The sequence below is a fragment of the Herpailurus yagouaroundi genome, unplaced genomic scaffold (assembly GCF_014898765.1).
Source record: "Herpailurus yagouaroundi ecotype Mexico unplaced genomic scaffold, PumYag 77, whole genome shotgun sequence".
Classification (NCBI taxonomy): domain Eukaryota; kingdom Metazoa; phylum Chordata; class Mammalia; order Carnivora; family Felidae; genus Herpailurus; species Herpailurus yagouaroundi.
In genome coordinates, this window is record NW_024412388.1 from 29268437 (window position 1) to 29282152 (window position 13716).

General features: G+C 43.6%; 1 protein-coding gene across 3 annotated transcripts in view; it reads right to left on the reverse strand.

Moving 5' to 3' along the window:
- The window catches only part of MTF1 (metal regulatory transcription factor 1), a 46810-nt gene that overhangs the window by 8322 nt on the left and 24772 nt on the right, over positions 1 to 13716 (reverse strand). For all 3 annotated transcript variants that reach the window (XM_040469688.1, XM_040469686.1, XM_040469687.1), the window contains exons 6-9: positions 13363 to 13499; positions 9637 to 9714; positions 2668 to 2764; positions 1360 to 1943 (exon numbers count right to left, since the gene is read on the reverse strand). In XM_040469688.1, coding sequence (XP_040325622.1) covers positions 1360 to 1943; positions 2668 to 2764; positions 9637 to 9714; positions 13363 to 13499 — 896 coding nt within the window. The remainder of the gene's footprint in view (positions 1 to 1359; positions 1944 to 2667; positions 2765 to 9636; positions 9715 to 13362; positions 13500 to 13716) is intronic.

Consider the following 13716-nt stretch of genomic DNA (forward strand, 5'->3'; position numbering starts at 1 on the left):
TCGAGCCCCGCGTAGGGCTCTGGGCTGATGGCTCAGAGCCTGGAGCCTGCTTCCGATTCTGTGTCTCCCTCTCTCTCTGCCCCTCCCCCGTTCATGCTCTGTCTCTCTCTGTCCCCAAAATAAATAAATGTTGAAAAAAAAAATTTTTTTTTTAAATAAAAAAAAAAAAAAGAATAAACGTTATAAAAATTTAAAAAAAATCAATGGTTGCTAGGGGAAAGGGGGAGAGGGACAAGGGATGAATTAGTAAAGCACAGGGATTTTTAGGTGCTGAATCTTCTCTGAATATTATGATGGGAGACACATGACATCATGCCTTTGTCAAAACCCACAGAATGCTGCACACAAACTGTGAGCCCTGATGTGAACTATGGACTTTAATTAGTAATAATATATCAATACTGATTCATCAGTTATAACAAATGTACCAAACTAATGCAAGATGTTACTATTAGGGCAAACTGGCAGGGAGGGACGGGTAGCCAGGAAGTGTATGGAAATTCTCTGCCCCACCTGTTCAGGAAAATCTTAAAAAAAAAAAAAGTAATCTAAAAATAATGTACAGAAGGTAATGACTGGCACATGTTAGATCCTTAATTTCAAAAAGTGCTTAGTTAGCACAGTAAGCCGTTACACGTAGTAAGGGTTCCATATATCACAGCTGTTACTACCATTTTCATTGCGATTCGGCACTTTACCTACCGGTAATGTTACCCTTCTTTGGGGCATTTTAGCATCTTTAAGCAGAATATGTTTTTATGAAAAAGAGATCATGGTTTCCACTTTTCTGTACCCCCAAGAGTATCATGCATGGTATCTGGTAAATACTGGGCCCTTGAAATGCATTTAAGTGAATGACCACGTCATTTCCTTCATCATCGAGACCAAACACTTTTGCAGAAACTGGCTCTAGAGCAGGTCCTGGGTGCACAGACTCTCTCGCTGACTTGGCTACTGCTGTGTTTTCTACCAGACGGCGGCCCACCATTCCCTCACGTCAGTCTGACTCTGCCTTGGAGAAGAACCGCTTTCCTACATCGTTCTCGGGCCTCTGCAGTCTGTTGACTGCTGTCCTGTCCTAGAGGGTGGCATTACACTGCAGATGGAACATTTGTTCACGTGCCTGCGGCCATCCACCCGGCAGTACACGAAGGCTGCTTCTCTGCTTCCCTCCTGCAGGTATCCATCACAGCACTCCCTGGATTTATACCCCTCGATCGTGGGGAAGTGACAAGAGGCCGAATTACATGTTTCAGGGCAGATACGATAACCATCTTCCTTTTGAAGTAAAAGCCTCTGAACACGTCACCCGTGTAAATACGCTTCACCCCCGGGGGTCCTTTCAGTCAGAATACTTACAATTTGTTCTTGGTTTTGCGGGGAACTGGTGGCACCATTTAATATCCATTGTAAGTTCTGTTCTCCCATGACTAGGCTGGACTGCAGGATGGCCGTGCTGGGAGTCGGGGTGATGGTTATAGTGGGATTATTAGTCAGGACAGAGTTGGTGCCCAGGGGCAGAGTCTGGACCACGGCTGGCAGGGGCTCAGTAGTACTTTGCGCTTGGGGCGGTGCTGCCACGGCTGATGCCGCCGCCGAAGCCCCAGCAACAACAGAAAGTCCTGGGACGATGGGCTGTGGGGCCTGGGGGTGCGGAAGAAACTCTTGATGATTAGCAGCAAACTGTGTGCTGTGGGGAACAGGCACTTCTGGAGGTTGTAAGAGAGCAGAGGGGTTGCCAAATGCAGCTTGCTGGGAACCAGTTCCTAGGGAGGGAGCAGGCGGAGGAGCAGACGGTGCTGAGGCTGGTAGTAGAGGCTGGGGTGGCTCGGAGATGCCGGGCTGCAGTACAAGCGGAAGAGATAAAGATGCTGAATTTCCTGTGGGTGGCGGAACATCACTGACTGACTCTGCATCACCATTAAAACTTTCAATCAAGGCAGCTGGCAAGAAAAAGAAATAGAAAGATATATACATATCCCAAGCCTTACATGAGCCACAAAAACACAGTCATTATGGCGACACCAAAGGCAGCTGAAGTCCGTCAGAGCCAGTACCTTCACTGCTAGAAGGCTGGCTTTCTGTTTTCATTTAGTGACCGCTCTGCTCAAAGCACCGGGCTTCGTGATCAGTCTCACTTTCTAAATGTGAAGAGCTAGTATAGGTTTTATCATTTAAAAAAAAAAAAAAAAGTATCCTAAGGCTTTTCTGGAAGAGACTGGACATCCTTTTTTGGCAAAACCAGTGAACACACTTTCTGACTACCGTGAAAGCTTCAGGGACAGATTTTCATTCAAACACAGAATGATCTATGCATCTGATGCTGTTTGTGGATTCTGCCCACTCACGAGCACAGTATCGCATCAGAAAAAGAAAGAGCTCTGAGCTCTCCTCGGTTTTGAAAGCCAATGAGAGCTTTTAGAGAAGGAGACCCCTTCTTCTGAAGGTCTAGGGACAGTAGGCCCTCAAGTGGACTCTTGCTGAGGGAAGGAGAGGAAAAGATGGGTTGAACAAAAGGCCCACGCTTCCCTGACCCCTCGCCAAATGCACACTTTGTTCAAAGGAACTGAACTACAACTTCCCCGTGCCTGCATGGGTGTGTCAACGAGTGGGGAGTCCCTTGCCCCGTGCTGAGAGCTACTCAGGAAGAGAGTCTGTGAAACAAACCTGTCTGCTGAGGATCTTCCTGAATTGCCGGATCATCTGAATTCTGGAACATTGATTCAAAGATGATTGCTGGTGAAATTGTGCTGAGGTCCTGGCCCTGTGACTGATGGACAGAGACAAAGATGGGAGACTTGTCACCCTGAGGCAACTCTTCACTGTGAGAACACACAGCAACAGAACTAGAATGATCTTTTTTGATATGCTTCTTGTTTCCAACTTCTCCTTTCCAAGGTGACAAAGATTTCCCTAAACCTCAGACACTAAAGATTTGTCTCCTCAAATACCCAAAAACAGAAGCCAGTGGGGCGCCTGGGTGGCTCAGTTGGTTGAACATCTGACTGTTGATATAGGCTCAGGTCATGATCCCTGGGTCATAGGATCGAGCCTTTCATTGGGCTCCACACTGAACATGAAGACTTGCTTAGGATTCTTTCTCTCTCTCTCCCTCTCACACCCCCACTCCCTACCCCTCTCCCCAGCTTATGCTCTCTCTCTCTCAAATTTAAAAAGAAAAACAGGGTCGCCTGGGTGGCTCAGTCGGTTAAGTGTCTGACTTTGGCTCACATCATGATGTGGTTGGTGAGTTTGGGTCCTATGCCGGGCTCTGTGCTGACAGCTTAGAGCCTGGAGCCTGCTTTGGATTCTGTGTCTCCCTCTCTTTCTGCCCCTCCCCTGCTCACATGCTGTCTCTCTCTCTCTCTCTGAAAAGTAAATAAACATTAATAAATTTTTTTTAAATTAAAAAAAAAAACAGGAGTCAGAAAACTATGACTTGTAGGCTGAATGCCTGTTTTTATAAATAAAGTTTTACAGATGCATGCTTGTTCATTTATTGTCTATGCTGCTTTCATGGTCTGACGGCAGAGTTGAGCTATGTCAGAGACTCTATGGTCTGCAAAGCCAAAAATATTTACTATCTGGCTCCCCCCCCCAAAAAAAAGGTTTCTGGCCCCCTGCTCTAAAAGAAGACCAAATCTTTCCTAAATCTTTCCTAAAAATGGGATTGTATTCTATCCATTACCTGCAACCTGCTTTTCTCATGTAATAATAATATATTATGAATATCCTTCAAGGTCATTACATAACATCTATGATATTCTAGTATGTACACATGGTAACGAATCAAACAGTATAAAGAAACTTTTCATGAGAGGCAATAGTGACCGCCTTATACTCACTATTGTTTGTCACTGCAAGTTTCTTTGTAATTAAGAAAATGTCAGGCATTTTAGGAAAGATAAAATGGGGGGGGGGCATATAATGCCCTGAGGGTCTGACTCCTGATAGGCACCAAATAAAAATGGCCACCCTCAGGCTTCTCTTTGGTTAAGGAGGGTAGAGGGGCAGCAATTCTTTCGTCTCCAGTGTACCTCCACCCCACATTTTGTAGGGCAGAAGTGACAGAGGCAACCGCCTCCAGGAGTGTGGGCAGGTGACAGAAGTGAACCAAGGGTGGCGGGGACTTTGGCGAACTGGAGACTATGCACGCCAGTCACCTAAAGGGCTTCAGAGGAATGCTGCCCTGTGATATTCAGACTGGGGATTTCCAGGGCTCAAAAATGGTCTGAAATGCGGATTTTTATGTGAAATCCACCGATTTGTAGCTAAAAGCAAGTAACTGAAAACAAAACACTGTATAGACCAAACAAAACCCATCTTTGGGCAATATTTTGTGTCAGTGCCAACTTGTGTTTAAAGGTCATTTGGCAACAACTCTGCTTCTGGGGGGGGGGGGGGGCGGGGAGGATCACTCTGGGTCCCGGCACATGTCGTGAGTGGAACTGTCCAGCAGTCTAGAGGTCCTCAGAAATGAAACTGCCCATTTGATTCAGAGGGGCCAATTATTCTAGCATGATTCCATCAACTGGAAGAGGAGTAATTCTGAATGCCTGCATGACAGACGCTGAAGGCAAAAACCCACACAAAGTCTCCTGCTTCCAGTCCAGAGAGAGTTAAGAATCATGGGCCAGTTGGAAAATAGCATGGAGGTTCCTCAAAAAGTTAAAAATAGAACTACTCTATGACCCAGCAATTGCACTACTAGGTGTTTACCCAAAGGATACAAAAATACAGATTTGAAGGGGTATATGTACCTTGATATATATTTATAGCAGCACTATCAACAACAGCCAAACTGAAAAGAGCCCAAAGGTCCATCAACTGATGAATGGATAAAGAAGATGTGGTATAGGGGCGCCTGGATGGCTCCGTCAGTTGAGCACCCGACTCTTGATTTTGGCTTAATTAAGGTCATGATCCCAGGGTTGTGGGATCAATCCCCATGTCAGGCTCCATGCTGAGCATGGGGTCTGCTTGGGACTTTCTCTTTCTCACTCTTTAAAAAAAAAAAAAAAAAAAAAAAAAAAAAAAAAAGATGTAGTATGTATATATGTATATCTACAATGGAATATTACTCAGCCATCAAAAAGAATGAAATCTTGCCATTTGCAACAACGTGGATGGAGCTAGAGTGTATTATGCTAAGCGAAATTAGTCAGAGAAAGACAAATACAAATCCCATATGATTTCACTCATGTGTAGAATTTAAGAAAAAAAAAAAAAAAAACAGATGAACAAATGGGAAGGGGAAAAAAAAGACAGCCAGGGAAGCAAACCATAAGACACTCTTAAAGACAGAGAACTGAGGGTTGATGGAAGAAGGTAGGCAGGGGAGGGGCTGAATGGATGACGAACATTAAGGAGGGCATTTGTTGGGATGAGCACTGGGTGTTGCATGTAAGTGACAAATCATTAAATTCTACTCCTGAAACCAATTATTACACTATACATGTTAACTAGAATTTATTTATTTGTTAAATAAAAATAAAAATTCAGAAACAACAACAACCAAAAGACTCACAGGCCAAGACAGCGGCCTTCAAACTCTATCATGATGCCATGAGGCAAAGTAAGAAATACATCTTATACGTACGCAAGTACATCCTTCACGTTCCATACTTATCCATATGTATAACTGAAACAAAAGTCTACGAAACGAGGCTTATCTTTACCACGTGCAATGTCTTCTGATACTGTCTATTGTGTTGATGCCCTTAAAATGCTGATCCTAAACCCCTATTTTATAACCCAATAAAGAGGCGCAACCCAGTTTGAAAAGTAGTGGGCTGACAACTCCTATAAGCTCTGCAACTTCCTCATGGTGGTTGTTTGGTTTTATCTGTTTTCAAATTATCAGCAGTAACATTGTTAAAAAGGAATAAGCCCGTATGGCTCCAAAAGATGAGGCACAAGAATGTTCACAGCAGCGGTATTATGATGGCTCCAAACTAGAAACTATCCAAATACCCAAGGGAAGTAGAAAAAAACAATTGTGGTACATTCACTTAGTGCAATACTGTTCACCAGTGAGAACAAGTGATCTGCAACAAATGCAGACTCGCTTCTTCAACATAATGTTGCAAGAAGGAAGCCAGCACAAACCAGTATGACTAGCATGATTCCAAGTATACACAGCACAACAACAGGTAAAAATCCATCTCAGGTTATTAGTTGGGACAATGGTTATCTTTTTTTTTTTTTTTTAAGCTTTTAATTTTTTTAAATGTTTTTATTTATTTTTGAGACAGAGAGAAACAGCATGAGCAGTGGAGGGGCAGACACAGAATCTGAAGCAGGCTCCAGGCTCTGAGCTGTCAGCACAGAATCGAACTCACGGACTGTGAGATCATGACCTGAGCTGAAGTCGGAGGCTTAACCGACTGAGCCACCTAGGCGCCCTGGGACAGTGGTTATCTTTAGGGAGAGGTCATAGTTGTTGGCGGCATGGAGGGTGGGGAGATTCCGGGGACACTGGGAATGTTCTGTTTCTTGATTTGCATGTTGGTTACGTGGATGGGATGAATTGTGATCATTCATTAAGCTAATCATTTGTGATTAGATGCACTTTTCTGTACTACATTATACTTCAAAAACAAGTCTTTTAAATTAAAACAAAACAAAACAAAACCAACAAAAACAAAACAAAAGGAAAAAAAAAAAAAAAAAAGGGAAAAAGCAAAGTGCTGAAAGGACCTGTGACTGAGCCACTGCCAGTCTTCAGGGCACATACCCTGGGGGCAGAGTAAGTTCGAGCAGCTCCCCAAAGTTGAGGAGACCAGAACAGGCTAAGCCTCTGGGGCCTGGCACAGAGAGACAAAGGACACTGGGAGCTGTATGGGATCAGGATGGATCCTGAAGCTCAGGTGCCAGGAGGCCCTGAGGGCCACTGCCTAGCGGCTTCACCCCTCCTGTACCAAAAGATCTGAGCAAAGCACAGCTCACTTCCAGGATGATGCACATATGCATGTGACTGCCCAGAAACCCATAAAAGGATGATTTCGTTAAAATGTATATTTGATATTAACAGTGTATAATTTTTTTAAAGCAAAATCAATTCTATTACTTCAAGGAATTGTGGCCTTAGAATGAAAGACTAAACATGAGAATATTTCTAATTCTGGATAAATGGTGGGTGGTGAGGGCACCATATATAACTTGACCCCCAAAGGACAGAGTCTCTCTCTTGCTGATGTAAACTGTGGTAGAAAAGGCTGCTCCCCACCCCGCCGCCTTTTTTTTTTTTTTTTTTTACAAGTACGTATGTTCCCTCACACCAGAATACCTCACCCGATGACCCCAGGGCTCCAGAAAGCTCTTTAGTCATTTGTCATGGCCCTGGCCAGGGAGTGGACTCCCAAACCATTTAATACAATCTGAGATTAAAGAGGGATTATATCCAGAAATCGTAGGTTCCATAACTCAGAGGGCATCGAGGCCATCCAGTATAGAAATTGCATTTAGAGTATCAGCCCTGAAATGTGAATATGCATAAAAATCATATGAAGTACTTATTTAATGCTTTTCTTTGTTCTTCAGAATGGTTAATTTCTATTGATCCATCTCCAATTTAACTGAGTCTTTCTTCTGTCATTTCCAATTTGCTATTAAGCCCAACCAGTAAATTTTTTATTCCAGATACATTTTCAGTTCCAGAATTTCCACTTGGTACATTCTGTAAGTTTCTATTTCTCTGCTGAGATTTCCTCTTTATTCAATTATTACAAGCATATTCCTTTACGTCCTTCACCATATTTGAGCTACTTAAAAATTCTTGTATACTGGGGCACTTGGCTGGCTCAGTTGGTAGACTATGAGGCTCCTGATCTTGGGGTCGTGAGCGTAAGCCCCACTCGGGTGTAGAGATCACTTAAATAAATAAACTTAAAAAAAAAATCTTTATCTACTAATTCTAACGTCTGACTCATTTTGGCATTGGTCTCCACAGAGTACCTTCCTCCCTTAAGTAGGGGTAATGTTTTCCTTTTTCTTCTTATGTTCACCCATTTTGGATTACCCTGGACAATCCAAATGATATGTTATAGAGACTATGGATTCTGTTCCACTTCCTGGAAGAGTGTGTTTGTTTTCTTGAATATTCTGTTGATTTGGCTGTGCTCTAACTGCAAACTCCTGTCTTCCTTGCAGGCGACAGCAGCTGCAATCTATGCCCAGCCTTCGCTGGGCTGCTTAGGGTCTGTCTCACGCGTGTACAGTTCGGGGGTCAACTAGAGATGCGAACAGAGTTTATACATGGCGCGTGGGGCTCCCACTTTCTGACTCTTTCCTTTCTAGGTCGTCCCCAGTCACTTTCCAGGTGCTGCTGTGAGAGCTGTGAACTCTGTCCTCTGCTTATTCAAGACAGTGAGACTGAATGTTTACTGAGTTTTAGCCCTCTTGTTTGGTGTCAACTGGGTCTTGCCCCTAGACTGATAAGCTGTAAAACTTGAAAACCTACTCAGTGCCTTTGCTGCTGTCCAAGTGGCTCCTTCTTCCAAGCGTTACCTCTGCCTGTTTGGAATGCTCTTTGGTGCCTTCAAATAGTTGTTTTTGATAATTTGCCCAGCATATATATATATATATATATATATATATATATATATTTGTTTTCTACGGGAGGCTTAGTCTGTTAAGAGCAGCTCTACCATTACCAGGAGAACCCAAGCCTTGGGGTGTTTATATAAAAATGCAGAGTCAGATACCATTCCCAGAGGAACTGATGAAGTAGGCCTGGGGTGAGGCCCAAGAAACTACATTGTCACAAGCACTGCAAATGACTCCACTGGCCATACTGTGAGAAACAGCACACATTTCATGGCATTGCTGAGCCTTCCAGTCTCTGTTCAGATACTTCCTATCACATTGATTCCTTCTTATTATGCATATACTCCTAGAAAATCTAACGTGAGCAATGTTTATTTACCACAGGAAAACAACAAACAATGCACACGTAACAACCAGTGTTGGTGACAGAGTAAAGCACAGACCCTCCCAAAGGAGCATCAGCTCAGGCTTAATGCAGTGGCCTGCAAGGGACATCACGGAGCCATGGGAATGGCAGGGAAATGCCGAACAGAGGGAACTGGAGCAATCAGATCAAGAGACGGCAGGGTTGTCTTTCAGAGGAGGGCTTCTAGACAGAGTCCCCTGCAGGAACCCAATGTGGTGAGCTCAAGGTGAGAAAAAGACGGACTCAGGTCAGACCGGCAGGGCTTGAGAAAGTCTAGAAACTGGAATTCCGGCTCCCCCTTCCAGTAGACTAATTTTAAGCTCCATAAGGACAGACCACACCTACTCTCTTACCACTACAAGCTCAGCACCAGCACACAGCCTGATGGAATAGGCACTCAATAAATTATTTGCTAAATGAATAAAAGGAAGAAATTTTCTGGGGCCAGAGGTTATCAATGGAGTGATGTGGGTCAAAAGGCATTAGGCATCAGAGACAGCAAACCCTCCCATTGGGGCTCTATCAAGAAATAAAACCCCAAACAAAGGAGCCCAAAGTGGTCAGTAATTGAACACAATTACATCTGAAGACTTCAAAGACTGGCCTCCTTCGATGTTCCCACCAAAGGGAGTGCTCAATTCTTGAACTTATTTGTCTGACCCCCGTATCACAGGTGCACTTACTGTAGTAGAATTTTCTCGAAGTTCAGAATCTGTGGACAGAAGGCTCAAGTCACTCAGACAAAGCGACTGATTTGTATCCTGTGAAAGAGAAAATATTCTAATTGAGTAAAAAGCCAAAAAAAAAAAAAAAATCAGGATTTGTAGTAGCATAGCATGGAATACAACACTTGATTCTAATGTCCCTACGGTCCCAAATGTCTAGATTTGTTACCTGGAGAGGCATAAACCATCCAAAGCAAGAGCTATGTGAATTATTTCAGTTTTTTAAATCCTGATATTCTTAGAAGAACCTATTATATTTCTTAAAGACGGCTAATAAAGAGCTTAAGAATTATCTCATGACTCAAGCTCCAGAGTTAACAAAAGCTGTGATAATACAAAATCAGTTATTTGTAGAACTGATCTTATCATTTACAAAGCAATTTCACATGACCTCATCTGCTATTCATATACACTCGTGAAGTTTGATTTTATATTCCCGTTTTAAATGTGAGAAAATTAATGCTAAGTCTGGCAGTGAACAGTCCAAAATCACACAGCTAATTAGAAGAACACAAACCCAGTTCTTCTGATGGGAAGTCCAGCTTCCACTGTACCACTGCATCCCCAGTATCTCAGGGATCCTTACTCAGAGCAGTACGTACTGAGGATTTACTTTTCAAATACGACAGCCTAGGCTAACTCTCAACCCTGGATTCCTAGAACGCCAGCTGCAACTCACACACCTTAGGCAGTAACCCTGCTTACCTCATGGATCAGATGTTCCCATTCATGCAAGCATTTGACAAATATTCACTGAGCACCTATTATGCATTAGGCACTGTCCCAGGCCCAGGGATACAATAATGAACAAAACAAGATACCTGTCACCATACAGCTTATAGTCTAGTTGGGGCAGGGGGGTGGAGAGTGACAAAAAATGCAAAGAAATGTATAGAATAGAAGATGCTGCTGAGTGCTGTGGAGGGTAAAGGGAATAGAGAATGCTGGGGTAGGAGGTGCTGTTTTATTGGATCAGGGGAGGCCTCTCAGATAAACTGGCATGAGGGGATCCTGGCATTTGAGAAGGAAAGAGTGTGTGGGCCATGCACATATCCGTGGAGTTCCAAACAGAGCATATACCAAGTACAAAGGCCCAGAGGCAGGAATGGGCTTCCCTTGTTCAAGCACCACGAGGAGGACAGTTCGGCTACAGAGAGAGGAAGAGAAGTACATCAGGCCAGAGAAGGGACCAGACTGGAGTGTATAAGGCCCTGTGGGCCACTGTAAAGATTTTGACTTTTGCTGTAAGTGATACAAGAAGCTACTGGAGGCTCATGAGCAGAGGACAGACATTATTTGCCTTATGGTTTAGAAAGATTGTTCTGGGTGAAATATGTAGACGAGTCTGTGGCAGGGCAGTGTGGGAGTTGGGAGAGGAGGAAATGTGTGAGGAAGTCCGCTTAGCGGTTACTGCAGTGATCCAGACAAAAGATGACAGTGGCCTGAATGCAGTCATCAGAAATGATCAGATTCTACATATATTCTCATGGTAGACTTGACAGACTCTGCTGGTAGAGGTGGGGTATGGTGGGGGGCGGGGGGAGAGGTATCAAGAACGACTCCAAGATTTTTGCCCTTGCCACTAAAAAAACCAGAGGTGCCATTTACCAAGGTGGGGAAAACCGCCGGAGAAGCAGGTTTGGACATACCAGATTTGAGAAGACAGAGGAGATCTGGGTTGAAGAGGGAGGCTGAACAGATAGATCTCCCTCAACTAACGGTGCAGCTATGTCCTGATAGTCGAAAATGCATTGAACACCTAAACTTGCAAACATCACAGCTTAGCCGAGCCTACCTGAAATGCACTCAGAACGCTGACATTAGCCTATAGTGGGCAAAATGATCTACCACAAAGCTGATTTCGTAATAAAGTGCTGAGTAGCTCATGTAATTGATTGAATACTGTAGTGACAGGGAAAAACACAGACCGGTTGTATGGGTCTGGAATAGTTGTAAGTGTTATCAGTTATTTACCTTTGTGATCACGGGGCTGATGGGGGTGTGGGGGGTGTGGGGGGTGTGGGGGGTGTGGCTTGGTTCCACTGCCCAGCATGACAAAAGAGGATGATATGGCCCACAATAAGACCAGGAAAAGATCCAAATCAAAATTCAAAGTATGGTTTCTACTGAGTGCATATTGCTTTTTGTACATGTAAAGTCAAACCATCCTAAGTGAGAATTGTCTGTACAAGTCTAGAGTTGAGGAAGAGATCCAGGCTGGAGATCTATATTTAGGACTCAAAGGCAATCTAGATGGCATTGAGAGCCTGAGACGAGAGGCGTTTCCCTTCACTGGGGAGTGAGCTGTGATCCAGAGAAGACGAGACCTGAGCATCGTCCACTGGGATGCCTCAGTGCTTAGGGGCTGTCACCAATTAAAGCGTCCCTGGATTATCACACAAATGCTGATCGCAACTTAATGCATGCAGCTTAGTAGACAAAGACTCTCAGATCTCAATATTTTTATCTGGTTTCACAGATGAAGAAACTGAGGCACAAAGATGCCATTTGCCTAATGGATCAGCAGTGGAGCTTGGATCTGAATTCAGGCAGCTGAGCTCCAGCGGCTGCAGCCCTCACAATAAAGTCATTTTGCCTCTTACAAGAGAGGGGTCAAGAACCAGGCTCTGGAATCAGACTAGAATTATAAACCTATAATTACCATTTCATTATTTCATTTCTCCTTGCCTCAAGTTTCTTTATCAGTAATGTAGGGATAGTAACAGTATTGACCTCACAGAGCTCTTGTGAGATAATATAAAAACATATAAAAACACTTGGCACAGTATTTGGCACATGGTAAACACTCAATAAATGTTAGTTACTATTACTAATAAAATAAAGGAGCAGAGTCCATGTGAAGGGATCCTTTGCTGTTTAAAAATTGAAAACCACAGAATTAAAGTATGCTGTCTCTCCCCCAAATCAAAATGGTATTACCTACTTTAAATACAAAATCTCATTATTCAAAAGGGGTCAGTGTGCTTCAGTTTCTTTATCTATGAAATAGTAAGATAATAATAACGCTCACTTCTTAGGTTTAAAAGACATCGTAAGTGCCCGATAGCACATTAGAAGTAAGAACGATAAATTTCTCCTGGCACCTCTCTTCAATGGAGCTACAGAGGAGAGGGAAATATGGTGGAGGCCTGGCAAAGAATGGACAGACTGTCTAAAACTCTGCGGAGGCATGTTCTGTGGCTCAGCACCCACCGTCAGTGGCTTTCAAACCTTCTGGCCCATGGACGATATAAAGGGGCAAAAAACCATCCAGACTCTGCCTGGTTCTCCAATGACAGATTAAATACGTGTGTGAAGCAAAAGCGTAACTGTGTCTCCAACTTAAGTAGAGACGTGCCATTTCACAGACATGAATGAGAAAATAACACCCTTTTAGAGCATCCGGCTGACCCTCTGGAAGCCATTCTGAGACCTCTGGTTTTAAGACACCTCTTGGACCAAACCTGATGGGAAGGAGGCAGAGCTGAATCAAAAGCTGAGGCACAGGGCACCCTGGGGAAATCTCTGGCTGACACCATCCCAACACAAGACACAGATCTTGACCCTGATTTCTTCCCTCTCACTGACAGATACATAAGAAGACATTTTGACCTTTTATTTTAATACACAATCACTGCTGTTCCGTGTTGCCTAGATGGAAACAAGAGACAAAACACTGCGCACCTCTGATCCATTGTGATTTGGAAGTGCATTGTATGAGTGTCCTTTGTTATCGTGACCTTTCATGTGACTTTTGAGACTGTATTGAGTGCTGAATGTTTTCTCACAGCCATTACTGGGGCAGAAAAAGGGTCTTTCACCTGCAAGAATGACAAGTAGTGTTAATATTACCATAAAGTCATTGCACTGGTTTGAGACATCTACTTTTCCCTAATAGAGGGAAGTAAATATTCTCATGAGGGTTCAGGTCATAGTCGCCACGAGTTGGACAGAATACATGTTGACCATCTCAGCCCTAAAACTTAATGTAGAGCAAAAATGGCCTTCTCCTGGCAACCTTAAAGAGAAGATTAGTTC